This window comes from Bos grunniens, chromosome 26, assembly GCF_055505025.1.
Source record: "Bos grunniens cultivar Pamir isolate PY7600 chromosome 26, Bosgru_T2T1.0, whole genome shotgun sequence".
Lineage (NCBI taxonomy): Eukaryota > Metazoa > Chordata > Mammalia > Artiodactyla > Bovidae > Bos > Bos grunniens.
Window position 1 is genome coordinate 21,260,802 of NC_141190.1, and position 20,932 is coordinate 21,281,733.

General features: G+C 36.4%; 1 protein-coding gene across 10 annotated transcripts in view; it reads right to left on the reverse strand.

The window, feature by feature from the left end:
• CHUK (component of inhibitor of nuclear factor kappa B kinase complex) overlaps positions 1-20,932 on the reverse strand; it is a 42,347-nt gene that overhangs the window by 13,578 nt on the left and 7,837 nt on the right. For 7 of the 10 annotated variants that reach the window (XR_015155185.1, XR_015155184.1, XR_015155183.1 and 4 more), the window contains exons 4-16: positions 20,656-20,725; positions 19,752-19,840; positions 17,988-18,077; positions 17,724-17,848; positions 17,451-17,558; positions 16,712-16,847; positions 12,465-12,659; positions 11,403-11,505; positions 8,735-8,858; positions 8,179-8,330; positions 6,522-6,583; positions 5,165-5,274; positions 4,223-4,272 (exon numbers count right to left, since the gene is read on the reverse strand). Coding sequence is in view for 6 of the 10 variants with exons in the window: in XM_086377235.1 (XP_086233361.1) it covers positions 4,223-4,272; positions 5,165-5,274; positions 6,522-6,583; positions 8,179-8,330; positions 8,735-8,858; positions 11,403-11,505; positions 12,465-12,659; positions 16,712-16,847; positions 17,451-17,558; positions 17,724-17,848; positions 17,988-18,077; positions 19,752-19,840; positions 20,656-20,725 (1,414 nt within the window). In the remaining 4 variants the exon portion in view is untranslated. Of the gene's footprint in view, positions 1-4,222; positions 4,273-5,164; positions 5,275-6,521; positions 6,584-8,178; positions 8,331-8,734; positions 8,859-8,897; positions 10,692-11,402; positions 11,506-12,464; positions 12,660-16,711; positions 16,848-17,450; positions 17,559-17,723; positions 17,849-17,987; positions 18,078-19,751; positions 19,841-20,655; positions 20,726-20,932 lie in introns of those variants that run through there. The other 3 variants (XR_015155186.1, XM_086377236.1, XM_086377240.1) reach the window with 2 other exon arrangements.

Sequence of the window (20,932 nt, forward strand, 5' to 3'; positions counted from 1 at the left end):
TCCTTTTACTTCCCTTTAAAATTTTCTCTATTTCAAAATAAACAAGTGGGACCTAATTAAACTTAAAAGCTTTTGCACAGCAAAAAACATAAACTATAAACATAAACAAGGTGAAACTATAAACAAGATGAAAAGACAACCCTCAGAATGGGAAAAATAGCAAATGAAACAATTGACAAAGGACTAATTTCAAAAATATATAAGCAGCTCATACAAATCAATACTAGAAAAACAAACAACCTAATCAAAAAATGGGCAAAAGACCTAAAGAGGCATTTCTCCAAAGAAGACATACAGATGGCTAATAAACACATGAAAAGATGCTCAACATCTCTCATTATTCAGTTCAGTTCAGTTCAGTCTCTCAGTCATGTCCAATTCTTTGCGACCACATGGATCACAGCACACCAGGCCTTCCTGTCCATCACTAATTTCCGGAGTTCACTGAGACTCACGTCCATCGAGTCGGTGATGCTATCCAGCCATCTCATGCTCTGTCGTCCCCTTCTCCTCCTGCCCCCAATCCCTCCCAGCATCAGAGTCTTTTCCAATGAGTCAACTCTTCGCATGAGGTGGCCAAAGTACTGGAGTTTCAGCTTTAGCATCATTCCTTCCAAAGAATACCCAGGACTGACCTCCTTTAGAATGGACTGGTTGGATCTCCTTGGAGTCTTCTCCAACACCGCAGTTCAAAAGCATCAATTCTTCGGCACTCAGCTTTCTTCACAGTCCAACTCTCACATCCATACATGACCACTGGAAAAACCATAGCCTTGACTAGACGGACCTTTGTTGGCAAAGGAATGTCTCTGCTTTTAAATATGCTATCTAGGTTGGTCATAACTTTCCTTCCAAGGAGTAAGCGTCTTTTAATTTCATGGCTGCAGTCACCATCTGCAGTGATTTTGGAGCTCCAAAAAATAAAGTCTGACACTGTTTCCACTGTTTCCCCATCTATTTGCCATGAAATGATGGGACCAGATGCCATGATCTTAGTTTTCTGAATGTTGAGCTTTAAGCCAACTTTTTCACTCTCCTCTTTCACTTTCATCAAGAGGCTTTTTCGTTCTTCTTCACTTTCTGCCATAAGGGGACTTTTCATTGTAGGGGACTGGAATGCAAAAGTAGGAAGTCAAGAAACACCTGGAGTAACAGGCAAATTTGGCCTTGGAGTATGGAATGAAGCAGGGCAAAGGCTAACAGAGTTTTGCCAAGAGAACACACTGGTCATAGCAAACACCCTCTTCCAACAACACAAGAGAAGACTCTACACATGGACATCACCAGATGGTCAACATCGAAATCAGACTGATTATATTCTTTGCAGCCAAAGATGGAGAAGCTCTATACAGTCAGCAAAAACAAGACCAGGAGCTGACTGTGGCTCAGATCATGAACTCCTTATTGCCAAATTCAGACTTAAATTGAAATATCGCTCATTATTAGGGAAATGCAAATCAAAACTTCAATGAGATATCACCTCACTCTGGTCAGAATGGCCATCATCAAAAAACCAACAAACAATAAATGCTGGAGAGGGTGTGGAGAAAAGGGAACCCCCTTGCACTGCTGGTGGGAATGCAAATTGATACCACCACTATGGAGAACAGTACGGAGATTCCTTATAAAACTAGGAATAAAAACACCATATGACCCAGCAATTCCACTACTAGGCATGTACCCTGAGGAAATCAAAATTGAAAAAGACACATGTAACCCATGTTCATTGCAGCTCTATTTATAATAGCTAGGACATAGAAGCAATCCAACGTCCACTGACAGATGAATGGATAAAGAAGCTGTGGTATATATATACAATGGAATATTACTCAGCCATAAAAAGGAACACATCTGAGTCAGTCCCAATGAGGTAGATGAACCTAGAGCCCGTTATACAGAGTGAATTAAGTCAGAAAGAGAAAACAATGATCATACATTAACATATATATCTACTTCTGCTTTACTGATTATGCTAAAGCCTCTGACTGTGTGGATCACAACAAACTGTGGAAAATTCTTTAACAGATGGGAATACTAGACCACCTGACCTGCCTCGTGAGAAATCTGTATGCAGGTCAAGAAGCAACAGTTAGAACTGGACACAGAACAGACTGCTTCCAAATTGGGAAAGGAGTACATCAAGGCTGTATATTGTCACCCTACTTATTTAACTTATGTGCAGAGTACATCATGAGAAATACTGGGCTGGATGATGCACAAGCTAGAATCAAGACTGCCAGGAGAAATACCAATAACCTCAGATATGCAGATGACACCACCCTTATGGCAGAAAGCGAAGAAGAACTAAAGAACCTCTAGATGAAAGTGAAAGTGGAGAGTGAAAAAATTGGCTTAAAACTCAACATTCAGGAAATTAAGATCATGGCATCTGCTTCCACCATTTCATGGGAAATAGATGGGGCAACAATGGAAACAGTGACAGATTTTATTTTGGGGGGCTCCAAAATCACCACAGATGGTGACTGCAGCCATAATATTAAAAGATGCTTGCTCCCTGGAAGAAAAATTATGACCAACCTAGACACCTTATTAAAAAGCAGAGACATCGCTTTGCCAACAAAGGTCCATCTAGTCAAAGCTGTGGTTTTTCCAGTAGTCATGCACAGATGTGAGAGTTGGACTGTGAAGAAGGCTGAGCACCAAAGAATTGATTCTTTTGAACTGTGGTGTTGGAGAAGACTCTTGAGAGTCCTTTGGACTGCAAGGAGATCCAACCAGTCCATCCTAAAGGAGATCAGTTCTGAATATTCATTGGAAGGACTGATGCTAAAGCTGAAACTCTAATACTTTGGCCACCTGATGTGAAGAACTGACTCATTTGAAAAGACCCTGATGCTGGAAAAGATCGAAGGCGGGAGGAGAAGGGGACGACAGAGGATGAGACGGTTGGATGGCATTACCGACTCAATGGACCTGAGTTTAAGTAAACTCCGGGAGTTGGTGATGGACAGGGAGGCCTGGAATGCTGTAGTCCATGGTGTCGCAAAGAATCAGACATGACTGAGCGACTGAACTGAACACATATATATGGAATATAGAAAGATGGTACTGAAAAACCTATTTGCAAAGCAGCAAGGAGACACAGACATTATGAACAGACTTATGGACATGGCTAGGTTGGCCGGGGGGATGCGGAGAAGGAGTGGGTGGGAGGTATGGAGAGAGTAACATGGAAACTTTTGAACTGTGGTGTCAGAGAAGACTCTTGAGAGTCCCTTGGACTGCAAGAAGATCCAACCAGTCCATTCTGAAGGAGATCAGCCCTGGGATTTCTTTGGAAGGAATGGTGCTAAAGCTGAAACTCCAGTACTTTGGCCACCTCATGTGAAGAGTTGACTCATTGGAAAAGACTCTGATGCTGGGAGGGATTGGGGGCAGGAGGAGAAGGGGACGACAGAGGATGAGATGGCTGGATAGCATCACTGACTCGATGGACGTGAGTCTGAGTGAACTCCGGGAGTTGGTGATGGATAGGGAGGCCTGGCGTGCTGCGATTCATGGGGTCGCAAAAAGTCTGACACAACTGAGCGGCTGATCTGATCTGATATGTAAAATAGATAACCAATGGGAATTTGCTGTATGACTCAGGAACTCAAACCAGAGCTCGGTAACAACCTAGAGAGGTTGGATGGGGAGGGAGGTGGGAGGGATGTTCAAGTGGGAGGGCACATGGGTAAGCCTATGGCTGTTTCATGTTAATGTTTGGCAGAAACCAATGCAATACTGTAAAGCAATTATCCTTCAATTAAAAATAAATATATTAAAAAAATTTTTTTCTATTTCAAACTTTATTACTTTGCCTTCCTAATTTCTTAAATTCTCACAGACTTAAATGCTGTTGTACCATAAACATCTCAATGTGAAGTTGAAGTGTCAGTTGCTCAATCATGTCCTACTCTGCCACCCCATGGACTGTAGCCTGCCAGGCTCCTCTGTCCATGGAATTCTCCAGGCAAGAATACTGGAGTGGTTTGTCACTCCCTTCTCCAGGGGAACTTTGTGACCCAGGGACTGAACACAGGTCTCCTGCATTGCAGGCAGATTCTTTACCAACTGAGCCACTAGGGAAGCCCCTAAACATCTCAATGGCAATACCAAAACTGGAATTTATTCTGCGGCTTGCTTAAAATCCAGTTTCACAGATTTGTTAAGCTAGTGATGGTTTCCTAAAATGCCTCTGTATACTGTGAAAGTGTCTTACCTGAAGGTCTGTGCTTTAACTGCTTATATAGATCAATTGCACGCTGTTCCCTATGAAAAAGAAAACATGTTTCTAAAAGTGAAGATAGTTTAATGACTTTAATAATTTCCAACTTGAACAATATTATTTGAATAGAGTAATGACCCCATTTTCAAGTAATTATATATTGCCAATGAATATTTTACAGGGTGTTTCACTGGGTAATAAGCAAGATCTTAAGATGCAAAGTTTAATATACTAAGTATCTGCTCTGATATTGCCAATGAATATTTTACAGGGTGTTTCACTGGGTAATAAGTAAGATCTTAAGATGCAAAGTTTAATATACTAAGTATCTGCTCTGATCTACCATCATTTATATAGTATCTCTGCACCAGAAACACTTAAATGGAAAAAAATTATGTCCTGTGACTAAAGAAAAAAAATCGGAAGTTTCTAATCCAAACACTTAGGAAGTTAACCTTATTTAGCGAATTTAATAAATGATACCTTCCTTAAACCAGAAGTGTGGTAAGTAGGGAAATAGTCTGCAACTTAAAATACTTGAAAAATTACTAACACTCACATGAAAAGATGCTTCGATTTAAAAAGCAAAGGTCATGGAAAAGAATTTGAAAAAGAATAGGTGTATATATATATGGCTGAGTCCCTTCGCTACATACTTGAAACTATCGCAACATTGGTAATCAACTATAATATAACCCCAATATAAAATAAAAAGATTTTTAAAAATAAATAAATAGTAAATGTCAACCTGAAGAGTTATTGCCAAAATTTCCTGTGATTAGGAAAAAACTTCCTTTTTAAATATGATGCCAATTTATTTGTGGAAAGAAAAACTATAGAAAAGAACCACATATAATCTTCCAGAAATACAATCAAAGAATAATCTGCTACCAAAAATTACAGACACCAACACTAAGAACATGACTTCACCCTTACAGAGATTCCATCAAGTCTCCCTGACGTCGTCCGTAGGGGCTCTTCTGTAGCTCCATGATTTCAGTGTGCAGGGACATGATTTGATCCTCCAGGTATCCAATGACACCCACCTAAAATATGATGAAACACAAAAGAAGTGACAGGCTCACCACCACACAACACAAGGAACTCAGAGAATGACTTCTTACAGTAACAGAGCAAAGCGACTGAATGTAAAACACTGATTTTGTTCAAGTCTTTTTGTCTCTCAGATTATGACATGTAACTTTCCCATGAGAACCAACTTATTTCAGGCTTCTCTCCTGACAACAGTACACTACTAGCATTTTCTTTCTCCTCCTGAGAAGGAAAAAGACAGAAGTGTCACTAATAAGTAAAAGTGACCATCAATACCACTGCATCTCAGTTCTACAATTTTCAGTGTCATTTGTTCCCAACTTGAATAAAGACGCAGAAAGATAAAAACACTGGATTTCCCAACCCAGGATACCAACTGCCACACTCATTCCTCAGGAAGTGCTGGCATCAAGGAGAGCAACAATTTAGTGGGACCACAGACAGATGTACCAGGTAAAGAAGGAATCTGCCACATACAGTGTGACCATAAAAAATTTATCATCCAAACCAGCATAATTTTGAGAGTATTGATAATAAGAGCTTCCCTGATAGCTCAGTTGGTAAAGAATCTGCCTGCAATGCAGGAGACCCTGGTTCAATTCCTGGGTGGGAAAATCCCCTGGAGAAGGGATAGGTTACCCACTCCAGTATTCTTGGGCTTCCTTTGTGGTTCACCTGGCAAAGAATCCTCCTGCAATGTGGGAGACCTGGGTTCGATCCCTGGGTTGGGAAGATCCCCTGGAGAAGGGAAAGGCTACCCACTCCAGTATTCTGGCCTGGAGAATTCCATGTACTGTATAGTCCAGGGGTCACAAAGAGTCAGACACAACTGAGCGTTTTTCACTTAACTAACTTAACTAATTGATAATTAAGGCAAGAGAGGTAAACTGAAACTGTCCCGAGTAAACCAGGATGTCCAGCCGTCCTATCAAAACCAGTCTTAAAAATATCAGTGATAACTACCATTTCACTCCCACTTAAATATGTATAACCCCACTAAAAAAGGTACAGTCCCCATAATATAACATGGAAACTGAGGCTCAGTGAGGCTTCATTTTAGTCGCATTTACCCAAAGCTCTTGTTTTTATCCACTGTGGTACTTCCCTCTATATACACATACTAGGTATCTGTCTGACATTCAGGAATGATATGAGAAATACTCTACAAACCAAAACCAAAGAATTTCTAAGGGAGACCTCAGGGGTTAATAAGCACACAGAATAAGCTCAGTGATTTTACCTCAGCATAGTGGATAGCCTTTTCTTCCATTTCTTTCCATGCTTTTAACATTTTTTCTGAGGCTAAAAAAAAAAGTCTTAATTGGTCATCTCAGAAATAGCCATAGGTTCAATATTGACCTCCCCATCTCCTTGCCATATCAACATCAAAAAAAAAGTTATGAGTTGAATTATTCCCCCAAAAGATGGTGAAGCCCTAACCTTGTACTTCAGAATTTGACCTTATTTGGAAATAGCGTCAGGTGCAAATAGCTAAATTAAGGTTGAGTCTTAACCTAGTATGACTAGTGTCCTTTTAAGAAAAGAAGAAGAAACACAGCAACAGACATATGAACGGGAAAGCTCCATTTCACAACAGAGGCAGAGACTAAAGTGCCACAGCTGCAAGCCAATGAATGCCAAAGATTGCCGGCAAGTACCAGAAGAATCTAAGGAAGGATTCTTCTCCTTAGGTTCCAGAGAGAGCATGGCCCTGACAACACATCGATTTTGGACTTTAAGCCTCTGAAGCTATGAGGTAATAAATTTCTATTGTTTTAAGCCACCCAGTTCATAGCAATTTGTTATGGCAACCCTGGGAAACTAACACAGATGACTTTCTCTTAAAAAAAAATTTTTTTTTAAGTAATACATGAACATGATATTTTAAAAAAATCAAACACTATATAGGGATATAAGAAGTCTCCTCCCCCCCACTTTCCACCTTTTGCAATCCCAATGCTAATCATTTCTTACAGACACATCTCCTTTTCTCCCATAAATAGAATCATCTCTATATACTTTTCCTTCCTTGCTTTTTTCTCCAATTTAAAACATTGCTGCCTTAAAGATCAAGTGATCTTTTAATATCAGCACACATAGGTCTACCTCACTCTTTTTAAACAGTAGTCTAAGATATACAACTTAACAAGATAAGTCAAAGATAATCTGATGAAATAACTATGTTTTGCCATTCATCAGAATGCCTATAATACACAAACAGAAATAAAACATCAATCATAGAACCAGCTTTGGTGAGAAAACTTATTTACCCAGCTGGATACTATTGATCATTTACTTCTGAAACATACACACCTTGCTCAAGTATACAAACAGAAATGCTGAAGGCAACTCTTTTGGTTTATTATTTGAATTTTAACTCTACTTTTTACATTTCCTTAGTACACCTGAAGGAAGATAAGCTTAGAATTCAATACCAAAAAATTGGAGGCTATGTGCAATAAAAAACAGCGGGACTCCGCAGTAGGTTGTTTAGAAATTTTTAAAAAAAAAACTCGAATTGCGTGATTATTATTTATAGAAGGATAAGTAATTTAAGACATCCCAGGCTAAGAAGTCACCCTAATACAGACTTTGTATCTACTTTATAAATGAGGTTTGACAATCAAATTCTTAAATCATTTTGCATTTTTCTAAAGGTGAACAATTTTAGTCCAATTGTGGGGGTGAGGGGTGGGTAGAGTAAAGCTGTTCAACTAAAGATTATAAAAATATATATATATATTCAAACCAAATACAGTTTACAATGATATGAGATGTCCTATCTTTTGTTCTAATATGAATGCAAGTGAAACAACTGGCTAACAGGTAAGAAGTTAACACAGCAGATGGCTTCAAGAGACAAGACACTTGTTTCAAATACATTATCCAACACTTACATATCCCGTAAGTCATCTGCTCACTATATCTTTCCAAGTCAAGCTGAATGCTTTTGTGAAAAAACTCCAATTTAGCTTTCAGTTGCTGAGATGCTGAGATCAAAGTGTTTTTCATTTTTGTCAAGTTAGTATTATATCTAAGAAGACTTAACCTAAACCACAGCAAGAAAAAAACAAGATATAAGCATTTTAGAGACACTGGACAAAAGTTTAAAAACTCAAACTGCCATAAGCCCAAAGCGTATGTTTCTATTAGCAATCTATGAGAAATAGCTGATCTCTAAAACCTGATCTCTAAAGAATTTCTGCTTGTGATACTCTATGATAAAACAATCTTCTTATACTAGGACCATTCAGGAACTACTGTCAGTCTATTGCAACTGGATGGTTTCAGACTGTTAATAAGAATTCTACATGCCTGATCAGAATATTACGTTGCAAATTGGCCCAGTAATATATTTTTACATGGGATACTGACTAGTGAAAAGTAGCAAAATTTAATTCTTGAGCATGAATGCACATGACACTGTGCCTATAAACAAGAGAATTCACTTACATGGCTGCTCTCTGCCCCTGAAAGAGCCTGCTGTAGTCTTCCTTCAGCCCAGACACATAGTGTACTGCTTCCGCCCATACTTTACGCAGCTGGATAATTGGAAGCTGTATTTTGCTGTCCTGTACTATGTGTAAGAAGATGGGGGAAAGGAGAGGGGAATTACTTTTTAAGATTCTAGTGTTCATTTATTATTCTTTGTGATTTTCTGTCCATACAAATATCATTCCTATAGATGCTAGAAACCAGATGCTAGAAAGAACCACTTGTTATAGTTCCATTCAGTCAGTGTAACTTTATTGAACACCTGCACACGTACTTGAGCCCTGTTCCAGATACAAGGGGAAATAAAAATGAAGACATAATTACTACATAATCACAAAGCTTACAATTATTCCTATATCGGTCTTTTTCTTCCTTGTTTCTCTCCAATCTGGAATCCTCTTTTTTTTTTTTCCTCTCCAATAATCCAAATTCTTTATTCCTTTGAAGTTCTAAACTAAGTCCCAAGTACTCCACAATCTGCTATAATCTTTTTTGCTTCTGAATAACAAACTTCATCTCTTGAACTACCAACCCAGCTTCAGAAAAACACACTGGGTAAATATGCCTTTAAAAAAGATATGCCTTTCTCAATGTAAGACTTATGAAATTATCTATTTATGATAATCTCTTTTCTTTGGCAAAGGGGATGTTTCTTTCTAAAACCATGGCAGGTAGGTATTAAGTTCAATGAAATTTCATTTTAACATTATAAAATTCTCCAAGATTGAAGAGAGATTCATCTCATACTTTAAGGTGGTGATTATATTCCATTATTCTTTTCCAATGAAAATCTTCAGAGAACGGGTGCTACACTAGGTTTCACATTGAGAAAACACATTATCTGAAACAGATGTCAAACAAATAAAGCTGTGTATCTGGAAAAATCTTTGCCTCCCCTAATAATGATAAATAGCCTCAACTAACTTCTCTTCTATTTTTATATACCCACACTTAATCCTGAGGCTTCCTCTGACAGACCAAACAAACAAAACAAAATAAAAACTCACACACTTAAAAAAAATAGTCTGGGGGAAGTGAGTCTAGAACAAAATTATATACTTTAAAAAAAAAGTCTGAAAGTGCCCAAAAATGATACCCCATAGCAGGAAGCATACCAAGTATCCAAATTTTTATTTCTAACGCTGTTCTCAATTAAAGGAACCAGGGCTCCTTGGAGAAATGGCCAATTCTAGGACTATGGTAGAAAATTTAAAAGATGGGCCTGGAATACTACATGGTACCAAAAAGTAAGGAAATGCTTAAAAAAACAAAAGCAAAAACAAAAACACCCTCACTAATGGGTCAGGTAGAAGAGGCATAGGAAATCAACTGAAAGAGCTTCTAAGGTAAGCTGCAACAATTTGAATAACAAAATAAACTAGTATTGGATTATAATCTATAATATAAAATAAATATCCATGAATTCAGATTTATATGATAAATGATTAAATAAATTAATAAATGGGAGAGAAGAGATAATTCATGTAAGCAGAAGCATTTTCAATAAATTATATAGATATTCTACCCTGAAGGAGGAGGCATATAACTCTACTCCTTAAGTGTGGATTCTTGCATAGTGATTTCCTTCCACAGAGTACGGAAAGGAGGAGAGGGTGAGACTAAACTTTGCACTGAAGAAAGCTGACTACTTCAGCCATGTGAGCAAGGTAACACTACAGTCATTAATCATGTTTACAGTATGTGCCCTTTATATAATGTTTCCAAAATGGTACTTGAATTCTTTGATCTTTCTCTCAAAAACCCATTATCCTAGCCTAGTCATAAGAAAAAAAAATCAGGCAAATTGCAACAGAGGGGCATCCTACAACATATTTGATCTCAAGGTCATCAAAAATAAGGAAAATCTGAAGAACTGCAGACAGGACAAATGTAACGTGGTATTCTGGATGGGATTCTGGAACAGAAAAAGGACACCAGATAAAAATTAAAAGAAATCTGAATAAAGTATGAACTTTGGTTAATAATAATCTATTGGTTCATTAGTTGTAACAAAATACCATAATAACGTAAGATGTTAACAACAGGGGAAACTATATGTGTAGGGGAATAACATAAGAACTCTGTCCTATCTGCTCAATTTTTCTATAAATCTAGAACTTTTTTTTTTAAACTAATGAAAAGGAAAGATTACATAATTTCAGCCCTTGTGACCAATTTTATCCTTGATTTTATAATATGCTTGTTTTTAGTTTAGGGTAGATAGAAATTAACCACTTAACTTCTTTAGTAGAAAACATTAATTCTCTGAGGAAAAATGAAATCATTTGAACATTAAGAAGTATTCATAGGATAAAATGAAGTATTTGAACATGCTTAAGTAGTGAAGAAGAAACTAAAAAGTGGCTTAATTAATAGTGAAGATTCAGTTTTTCATGTGAGAGTCATATTCATAGGAAAGTCATCTTCTGCCAAATGAGGGGTCTGGTGGTGATTTAAAATCTACCTCTTTACCTTCCAAACCATACAAACCCATCTTTTAGCACATATAGAATCCTGAAGTATGACACAGAACAGAAACACCAAAGAACCATTTCTACTAATCATGTCGTGTCAAAATTATATTACTTCAGGTTTAAAGCTTAGTCAGTAAATGAACTATACTTACCAATATAATTTACACAGTCAGATAAACTTCTGGAAGCAAATGGTCCTTCATATACAGTCTTACTTTTATCAAACAAATAAACCATATAGCTATCACAGCCCCTCTGAAAAAAAAAAAAAAACCAACAATTAAGAAGAAAAGATTCTTGAAAATTCTAGGTTCTCTAAGTACCTAACCACCAAATTTCCTACTTTGAAATGCCAACAGAGAAGTCAAGTTCATTAGCATACATCTCACAGACTTAAGGTCTAAATTTTTATTTGAGAAATATAAGTAACAGCAGTATGGACTAAAGTGAAAACAGTCACCAGACCCAAAAGGACAAAAGCAAAAAGTTACAACAACATACAATGGGAATACTTTTTCAGTAATCAAAAGGAATGAAGTAATGAATGAAATCTCAAAAACATAACAGTAAGTGAAAGAAATGAGACACAAGAGATTATATGATTCCACTTGTACGAAATGTTCAGAAAAGGCAAATCTATATAAGGTAGTAAGTAAATTAGTGATTTTCTGGGCTGGGCAGAATGGATACTAGTAGTTAAAGAACTTAAAGACATGGAAATGTTTTAAAACTGATTTATGATGATGGCTGTGCAATTAGGGTGGTTTGCTAAAAAAAAAAAAAAACAAAACTGAATTGTACATTTGAAATGGTTAAATTGTATGATATATAAAATATGCCTCAACAAAGTTAAAAAAGGAAAATATGAAATGAGTCATGACCAGAATCATTTATTACCATCCATCCATCCTCTGACAGGACCTATGAGACTGCTGGTCTAATTTCAAGGTTATAGGCTTCAGGACAAAAAGGGGGGAAAAAAGGATGGAAGTGGCACCAAAGAGAATGTCACATACAGTTTAAAATAACCAATGTTTCATTTCTACCTTTTCACCTTGCAAAGCAATAAGCATAATGAGTAGGATAAAACTAAAAGAATTATAAGATGTGAACCACTCCCCCAATGATTCCAAATAGACATCAAAAATGCAGCGCATGCAATCCCTCTATGCAAAGAGATTTCTTATACTCTAGGTATATAAGAACTGTCTTACAACTCCATCCAGAACACACTGAGAGGCTGGTTTCCGAGGATCCAGGGAAATTCCCATCTCTGAAAGAAGCTCTTGAGAACCAGTATTTATTCCAGTTTCCCGCTCAATACGAGACTGTAGTGAATGAAGACTTTCATCAGGTGGTAACAGAAAAGAAATTATCTTTGCAGAAGTCATATTTAGGATATGTACTATCTGTTTAAATAAGAAAAAAGAGAAATAACTTTGATTATTTGTTACATAAACGATTCAGTGCTAGCTACTTAAGAGCATCATCTCTGCATTAAACAAGATTCAATCATTTTCCAAAGTGAAATTTTCTATAATTATGACATTCTGAAAACTAAAGAGTAGAATTTACTTTTCTACTGAAACAGATAGTTCCTAGGATAGTTAGTTCCTAGGAATTAAGTGTGAAAATTCTAGGGATGTATAAAATCAAGAAAGAAAAACTCCAATTTAAATAAGCAACATTTACTTTTGAGAAAGGTATCACTGACCTAGAAGGAAAACTTTATTAACTGCCTAACAGATGCCAGCCACAAGCTAATTGCTTTCACATAACATCTTGTTAATCAGCTCTTCTACTCTCCTTTTTGGCAAAACAGAAACCAGAGCTCTGAGAACTTCTCACTTAAAAGTCCCACTGAAAGTAGCCAGATACAGGCCAAGTAAGTGTGAGACTGAGTCAGGCAGGGCTCTACTGAGGTAACCAAGGATAGTTACAGAGTTAGATGTTAGTCTTCTTAACACAATCTAATTTTAAATCTTTGTCCTTCTACTGCCCTTAGATAAGCCATACGAAATTAATACCTATGTTTTCCCAATGCCTTACACTGACTAGTGGATGCAAATGATTAGAATTATCGATGATACAAATGTTTATCACAGAGGTAAAGAACTAACTTCCCTTTAGTATATAATAACTTCTAAATTTAAAAAAGGTGAGGGAAGAGAAGGGAGTCTTTCAAGTTGACATGGATTACAATACAAGCATACCAGCTGAGACCTGCCATTCCTTCCCAGCCTAGGTAGATTTCATCCTGTGACAGTGGCCACTAAGATCAATAGCAGAAACACAGTATGAAAATCCTAAAGTGGACATTTACTTTTACAGAGGGCATATTTCAAACTAGCATGGGGTTCTCACAGCATCCCACTACCAAAGCCAAGATAGAAGGGAGCAAAACAAAGGGAGAGGAAATACAACCTAAATGAATTCTTTCGTTCATCTGAATATCTGCTAAGTATCTACTATGGTACAAACTACTAAGAGTGTTGTGCTAGTAGTGGATATGCAAGCTGAGTAACTTAATGATCCTTGCCCTCTATAGGATAACAGTCAAATAAAAGATATTAAGACACAATAAAAGAACTAAAAGACAAGGCAAAATGCAATAGGTAGTGTAATGATATAAAGTACTGTGCAGATTCCAAAGAAGATTCTTTGGTGGGAGGAAAGGTGTGCTTTATAAGGAGGTACTATTTGAGCTGAACTTTGAAAAGGAAGAATGACTAGAACAAGAAAAGCCTGAAAGAAGAAAAGTTCTAGGCAAAAACCAACAAAGTAGGCAGAGAACTAGAAAGGGATGAGCATAATCAAAAGTACCTAAAATGATGCCCCCTTAGGAGAAAATAGGAGATAAGACTAAAAGCGTAGGATGAAATGAGACCAAGACAGATTCTGAATGTCAATGTAAGCATTTGGAATTTATTCAGTAAGCAAAAATGAACTGTGGAAGGCTTTCTAAATTGACAACCTAACAAGTTCAAAATTGGTAAAACATTCAAAAAATAAACTGTACAAAATAACTGGATATGCAGATTGAGGGAGATGGAATAGTCAGACAGCCAAAGTGACGGAAGGGTGATGGGGCAAGTAAGCAGCAGAGGAAAAGCTGTAGAAGCAGTTAATGGAGCAAACATGCTCAGTTTTTCATGAATCATGTCTTGCTTGCCAGTGGGACCACCAAGTGTAGTTACAAATACTCTGCAGTCACAACTAAGGAGATAAATTTGGAAGTTATCCATATTCAGTTTATAGTTAAAGTTATATAAAGTTATATAACGTTATATAAAGTTATATAACGTTATATAACTGAAGAAATTGTCAAAAAAAGGAGGAAAAGTAATACGGAAAAAAAGAAAGCTAAGTAAAGACTCTTAGGATATAGTTATACTTACAGGCATGAAAGAGGTGGCAAAGAATATTCAGTATACTTTTTTCAACTTTTTTGCATATTTAAAGTTTTTCATAATAAATATTTAGAAAAATATGTAATCAGAATCTACAAACTTTTCTTAAGGAAAGGAAATAATTCAGTAACTGTTTTACTGATTTCTTCTTTCTTTTTCCCCCCAGAAATACGGGATGAGCTTACTTTTTAAATTTATTTTTACCTGGAAGATAATTGCTTTGCCATGCTGTGTTGGTTTCTGCTGTTTAATAATGTGAATCAGCTGTAAGTACACATATATCCTGTCCCTCTTCAGTTTCCCTCCCTCCCCACCCCTCTAGGTCGTCACAGAGCATCAAGCTGAGCTCCCTGTGTTATACAGCAGTTTCCCACTAGCTATGCTGATTTCTTCTTTATGTCATTCCCTCCTTTAACAATAAATACCTTAGAAAAATGTCTTATAATAATAGCAACCTATTCTTCAGTTCATGCTTCTGTGCTCATGACATTCCTCTGCTTGCAAATCTTTCCCCCAGATTAACACTTCCTTATCCTTCGAAACTCAGTCTTATTATTATGCCTAGGAAGCAACCCTGAACTACTATGACTAGTACCCTACACACACCTTATTCTGAAACCTCACGGCAATACTGATCCTTTAAAGAAGATGTTACTGTACCTAAACTACAAATAAATATAAATATATATATATATTTTGCCTAGATTCACAGATATACAGTTCAGTGCTACAAACTGAACTAAAGTCTACAGAACACAAAACACATAAGGAGGACTCCTTACTCATGCTCTGTAAAACAAGCACATGCTCACAGACTCCTTACAAGTAGAAATGATGTTATGATTACCATGAAAAGACTGAAAAATATGAGAAAAAAAAACAAAAATTTTTGAAACCAACAAAGAACTAAAAGGTGTCACCAAGTCCTGCTTGTCTAACATGCTGGGGGATGATTTACTCCGTGGCACAGTAAAAGAAAACCAAATCACGACACCAGCTGTCTTTTCAATGTGAGCCAAGAATGACATCAACATGGCCTCAAGTTCCTATTTAATGAAGTGTATCAAGGTAAGAGTAAAACCTTACATTACTACTACTTTCTCATTTACATTTTAGAAACACTATCTACCACAAGCAATCAACAAATACGAAAAGATCACAGATGAGTTGTTTCTACATATACAGCATAATAGAACCTCTCGTTCATATCAATGGATATTTACTGAGAATCTGGTACGTGTCCAGCTTTGTACAGAATGCCAGCATAGGAACACTGTGGTGGTAGGATAGATGACTGTTAATAAAAGTAAGAAAAACAATCTCAGCATTAAAGAAGACAATCTATATGGAGAGGCATGAATGGAAGATGAGAAACAACTAGAGAATATAATAAAAATGATTAAATGATGCACTGTGAGGTAGACACAGTTTGGAGAAAAGGAGAGTTGAATATGTGCCAGTACAGGTGAGGGGATATATAGCGATAGATATCAGTCTGGCAGAAGAACAGCATCTGTCAACACAAAAATGGATAATGGGCTTGATGGAATAAGGTGCAATGACAAGCTGGTCCTAAGTGAAGTAAAGGGTTAAGAGAAATGAAACAAGCACTTGGATGAGGTAGACCTAAATGAAGAAAACCCCCACAAACCCAAGCAGGTCAGTTTAGACTTGATTTGGTAGGCAGAATCAGTTTCTTGGACTGGAGAATCAAAAAGCCTTTTCAAAAAATAAAACAGGCAGTTCATGCTGTACGGACTGTAGGATGGAAAGTAAGTGTAGAGGCAAAAAGCCAGGTAGGAACCTTCCTCACCAAACCAAATCCAATATGATTAGACCTAAATGAACGAGGTGAACTGGTACCAATATGAGAGAGGGGGAAAATCCAAAAGATACTTCAAAGGAGTGATCAATAAGACCACTTAGAAGTAAAACTGAGAAAGCTTACTAAAGAAATAGAAATGCACTATTAAAATATATTTATGTCCATTCTCCAATAGTTTGTTAACTTCAATGCAAGTCTTATGAAGTAGACCCCCATTCAAACTAACCTTCAAATTCAGAATGTGATCCATTAATACAAAACATCTTGGCTGCTTCAAAGTAAGATCAACAGGTCCTCCTCTCTGCTGAGGATCCCAGTTTAGCATCAACTGCAGCCAGTTTTCCATGGGTTCTACTATTAAACTAGAAAACATACAAAAATAGGATAAAAATCATTATATTCCAATTTTCTTTTAGTTTTGTAAAAAAAGTGGTTGTATAGGTTGTCCATATCCTTTGTCGTTATTTGTATGATATTATATCTTACTTCCAAATAATTCATGAAATGACAGGTGACAAACTTTTTTCCATTAAAAAAAATCCCAAACCCACATGCGCAAGTTAGTTACGGGCAACTCTTCACTTCCATTTCCTAAGGAACCCATTCATCACAGTATTCTAAGAGTGTTCTTAGCACCTAAGCCAATCAGTTGAATGGCAGTTCTTATTTCCACTATCAACACAAATAGTGTTGGTAATCCGTATGGCTGTCCATACGGATGCCACTATTCACAGGTGGCTATTTGCATTTATACTTAATTAAAATTAAATAAATTTGAAATTCAGTTCTTCAGTCTTACCACCCACCTTTCAATTGCTCAGACAGACTCATGTGGCCAGCATACATATAAAACATTTCCATCATTACAAAAAGTTCCAATGGATAATGCTACTTGAAGCAGACAACAACTTTACTGACATCCCTGAAGAAAATGAGTCAAACTTCCTCAACTAAAATATACATACCTACAAAGGCTATTTGGTTGAGGTAAATGGCTACTAAACCGAACTTCTCCTGTCATTTCTTCACATGCAAATATACACTTTGGATCCTTCTTCTTAATCTTCTCATGCCTATAAAAACAAAAGCTACTTCAGTTGACAACCTGAGATATTTTTGCCTTTTAATTTTATTCAGTTGTGTTAAAAAGTAATTATACCATTTAAAGAAAGGCAGCCAGAGGGGTACTGAAAATTTCACTCCCATTAAGCATACCAAAGTTCTGTCTCATTTCTTACCAGGTAAATGGCTGCAGATGATGCAAAAAAGGCCTATATCCAGCAATACACTCAAACACCATGGTCCCAAAGCTCCAATAATCAACAGTGGCTGTATAAGGCTTATTCTCAAAGAGCTCTGGGGCCTTAAAAAGAAAAAAAAATGCTTTAAACATCAACACTATAAGCGAAAAGCTACTTGAGTTTTGAACTATTACATTCACAACCTTAAGAAATAAGAATAATGCTGTACACTTAAATTCAAAGAAACAATATGTGTCTTACCAGATACTGCAAAGTTCCCACAAAAGATGTACAAAGACTTCCTTGATCAACATCTTTGGCATATCCCAAATCAATTATTTTATGCATAATCTGCAAAACAGTAAGTATTAAATGGCTGAAAAACTTGAAAATGAAAGGGAATAAGGTCCTTATAATGCTCTGGAGAGGGAGGTGGTGAAGAACATGGCTCTGGAATAAGACAAACATGTTTCAAGCCTAAGCTCTACCACGTAGATAAATAGTTATGTGACCTTGATCAAGTTATTCCTCTCAGTTTCCTATATAATGATATTCCTAAAAATCCCTACTTCACAGAATTGCTATTAGGATTCAATGATAATGAAAATAATTTAACAGTGTCTGACATATAGTAAAAAACTAAATCAGTTCAGTTTAGTTGCTCAGTAGTGTCCAACACTTTGCGACCCCATGGACTATAGCACACCAGTCTTCCCTGTCCATCACCAACTCCCAGAGCTTACTCAAACTCATGTCTGATAGACAAGTCAGGATGCCATCCAATCATCTCATCCTTTGTCATCCCCTTCTCCTCCTGCCCTCAATCTTTCCCAGCATCAGGGTCTTTCCCAATGAGTTAGTCCTTCGCATCACGTGGCCAAAGGATTGGAGGTACAGCATCAGTCCTTCCAATGAATATTCAGGACTGATTTCCTTTAGGATTGACTGGTTTGATATTCTTGCAGTCCAAAGGACTCTCAAGAGACTTCTCCAACACCACCATTCAAAAGGCATCAATTCTTCGATGCTCAGTTTTCTTTACAGTCCAACTCTCACATCCATACATAACCACTGGAAAAACCATATCTTTGACTAGACAGACTTTTATTGTCAAAGTAATGTCTCTGCTTTTTAATATGCTGATATAGACTGGCTATTAATTTTTTATTTTGGTATATTCAGAATAAGCTTGATCCGTTAAACTGGAAGGCACAGGCAGGGTGACTTCCAAACTTATAAGAAGCATCATACCATCTTAAGAGTGGATCAACATGAGTAAACACCTATCTAACTTCAAGAACATCCTAAAGTCTCAGGATACATACATAAACAAAAAGCAAATAGTCGGTGCAAAGCATACACAAAAGGTTCCTAAGAGAAGAAGCACCAAGGTTTCATCACTGCCAACTGATCATTATCTTCACAACCTAAGGCCATACAATCCAATTCAAGGTTCACATTCTTGGCTTTATGTCTTTATTGGAATGGAATTTAGGCACTAAAAGCAAGAAAACTGCTCAAATTACTTGGATAAAAATAAATATTCCAAGAATTAATTCACAATTTCTAGTTCTTCTCAAGATGACTCTTTCAGGAATCTGAGAAATCAAGGTTTTGAATTTTAATTAAAAATAAACTTAGGACTTTGGGGAGGAGACTGACTTTGTTTTGTTCTTCTTAAATATGAAAACATACTTTAAACATATTTTTTTTTCTTAAAGAAGACTAAGGGTATGTTTTTTGGATGTACTTCATAACATACAAATTAACAAATTACTTACTGCCTACTAGCTCTGCTAGATACTGTGCTGGAAAAATGAAATGAACAAGACAGATGTAGCTCCTTCTCTAATGGAGCTATTATGTTAGCAGAGGAGACAGACAAACAAAAAACCACAGTTCAGTATAGTGAGGGCGGGGATAAAGAAGTACAGAATGCTATGGTGGGCACCAAACCGCAAAGACTAACTACATCATGGAGACTCTATTCAATTAGCACAGAACATTTCTTCAGGGTTTACCTACCTTTCCACCAACATCCTGAAGAACTATGTTTTCAGGTTTTAGATCACGATGTATAATTTTGTTTTCATGCAAATATCGGATCCCAGATCCTAAATAAAGTTTAAAATGTATTTTGAGGTAATAAAAAAAAACACTGAAATAAAAAAATTCAACTCATTTTGTACAGATCTGGTCTGATGCTCAATTTTATATGGACCATCATAACTACATGATTAATGATTTTATAGACACTCAAATTTTCTCCACAAAAATACAGTAACATTAATCAGACAGCAGAATTACAATATGTTCCCATTTAACTTATGAAAATTAATATTAAAAAGAAATGGAACAAGCAATTGAAAAAAATCCCAGTATTATCATTGGACTTCTGACCTAACTCAACCTCTTCAACTAGACTTTGGCCTCCATAACCTAAGAAAATAAACAAATCAAAATACATAGAGAAACATAATCTGGCCTTCTGAGCTCTCTCCAAGGGCCTATGTCCTGGTTATTTTAGAAATTTTTCAGGAGTAATTCTGATTAAAAAGAGATTTCACCTTAAGAATACCGATGCCTATGAGAAGCAATGTCCCTGGTAAATAAATTTACTATGTTAATCAGGGAGGAAGGAATACATAAGATAATTTCACAACCTTTATTTTTTAGCAACTAGAATATCTATTAGTCAAATGGACACAGACAACACAAAAAATAAAAAACAAAATATCCTAGTTTTAAATTAGCATCAACAGTAATACTTAAATTTTTCTGATAATTTCTTAAAGATCAAAAATTTCTTATACTTAAAAACCTATGCTTTGTATAGTTTATCAACAATTCTAATTGCCAAGCAGTATACAGACTCGTACAGACCAAATGGGCATTAAATTATGATGGAATTTTCATACTGATTACATACCTATATCACTCAGTAAAGAAAGTATCTGGCTTTCTTTAAGTCCACAGCAATTTTCTGGTTTGTTGAGTAGCTAAAGAAAAAAAAAAAAACCTAAAAATGTATATTGCCAATGTTGCTGGGCAGTAATACTGATACATTAACCATTATACTTTGAGAGAATAAGAAAATTAGTCATGATTAAGAAAACATAAGGGGGAAAAATTACCAAATCCACACAGAGGACATGTAAATTTCATGACAAAATTTATACAAGTAAAAATAATGGGAGAAGGTATTT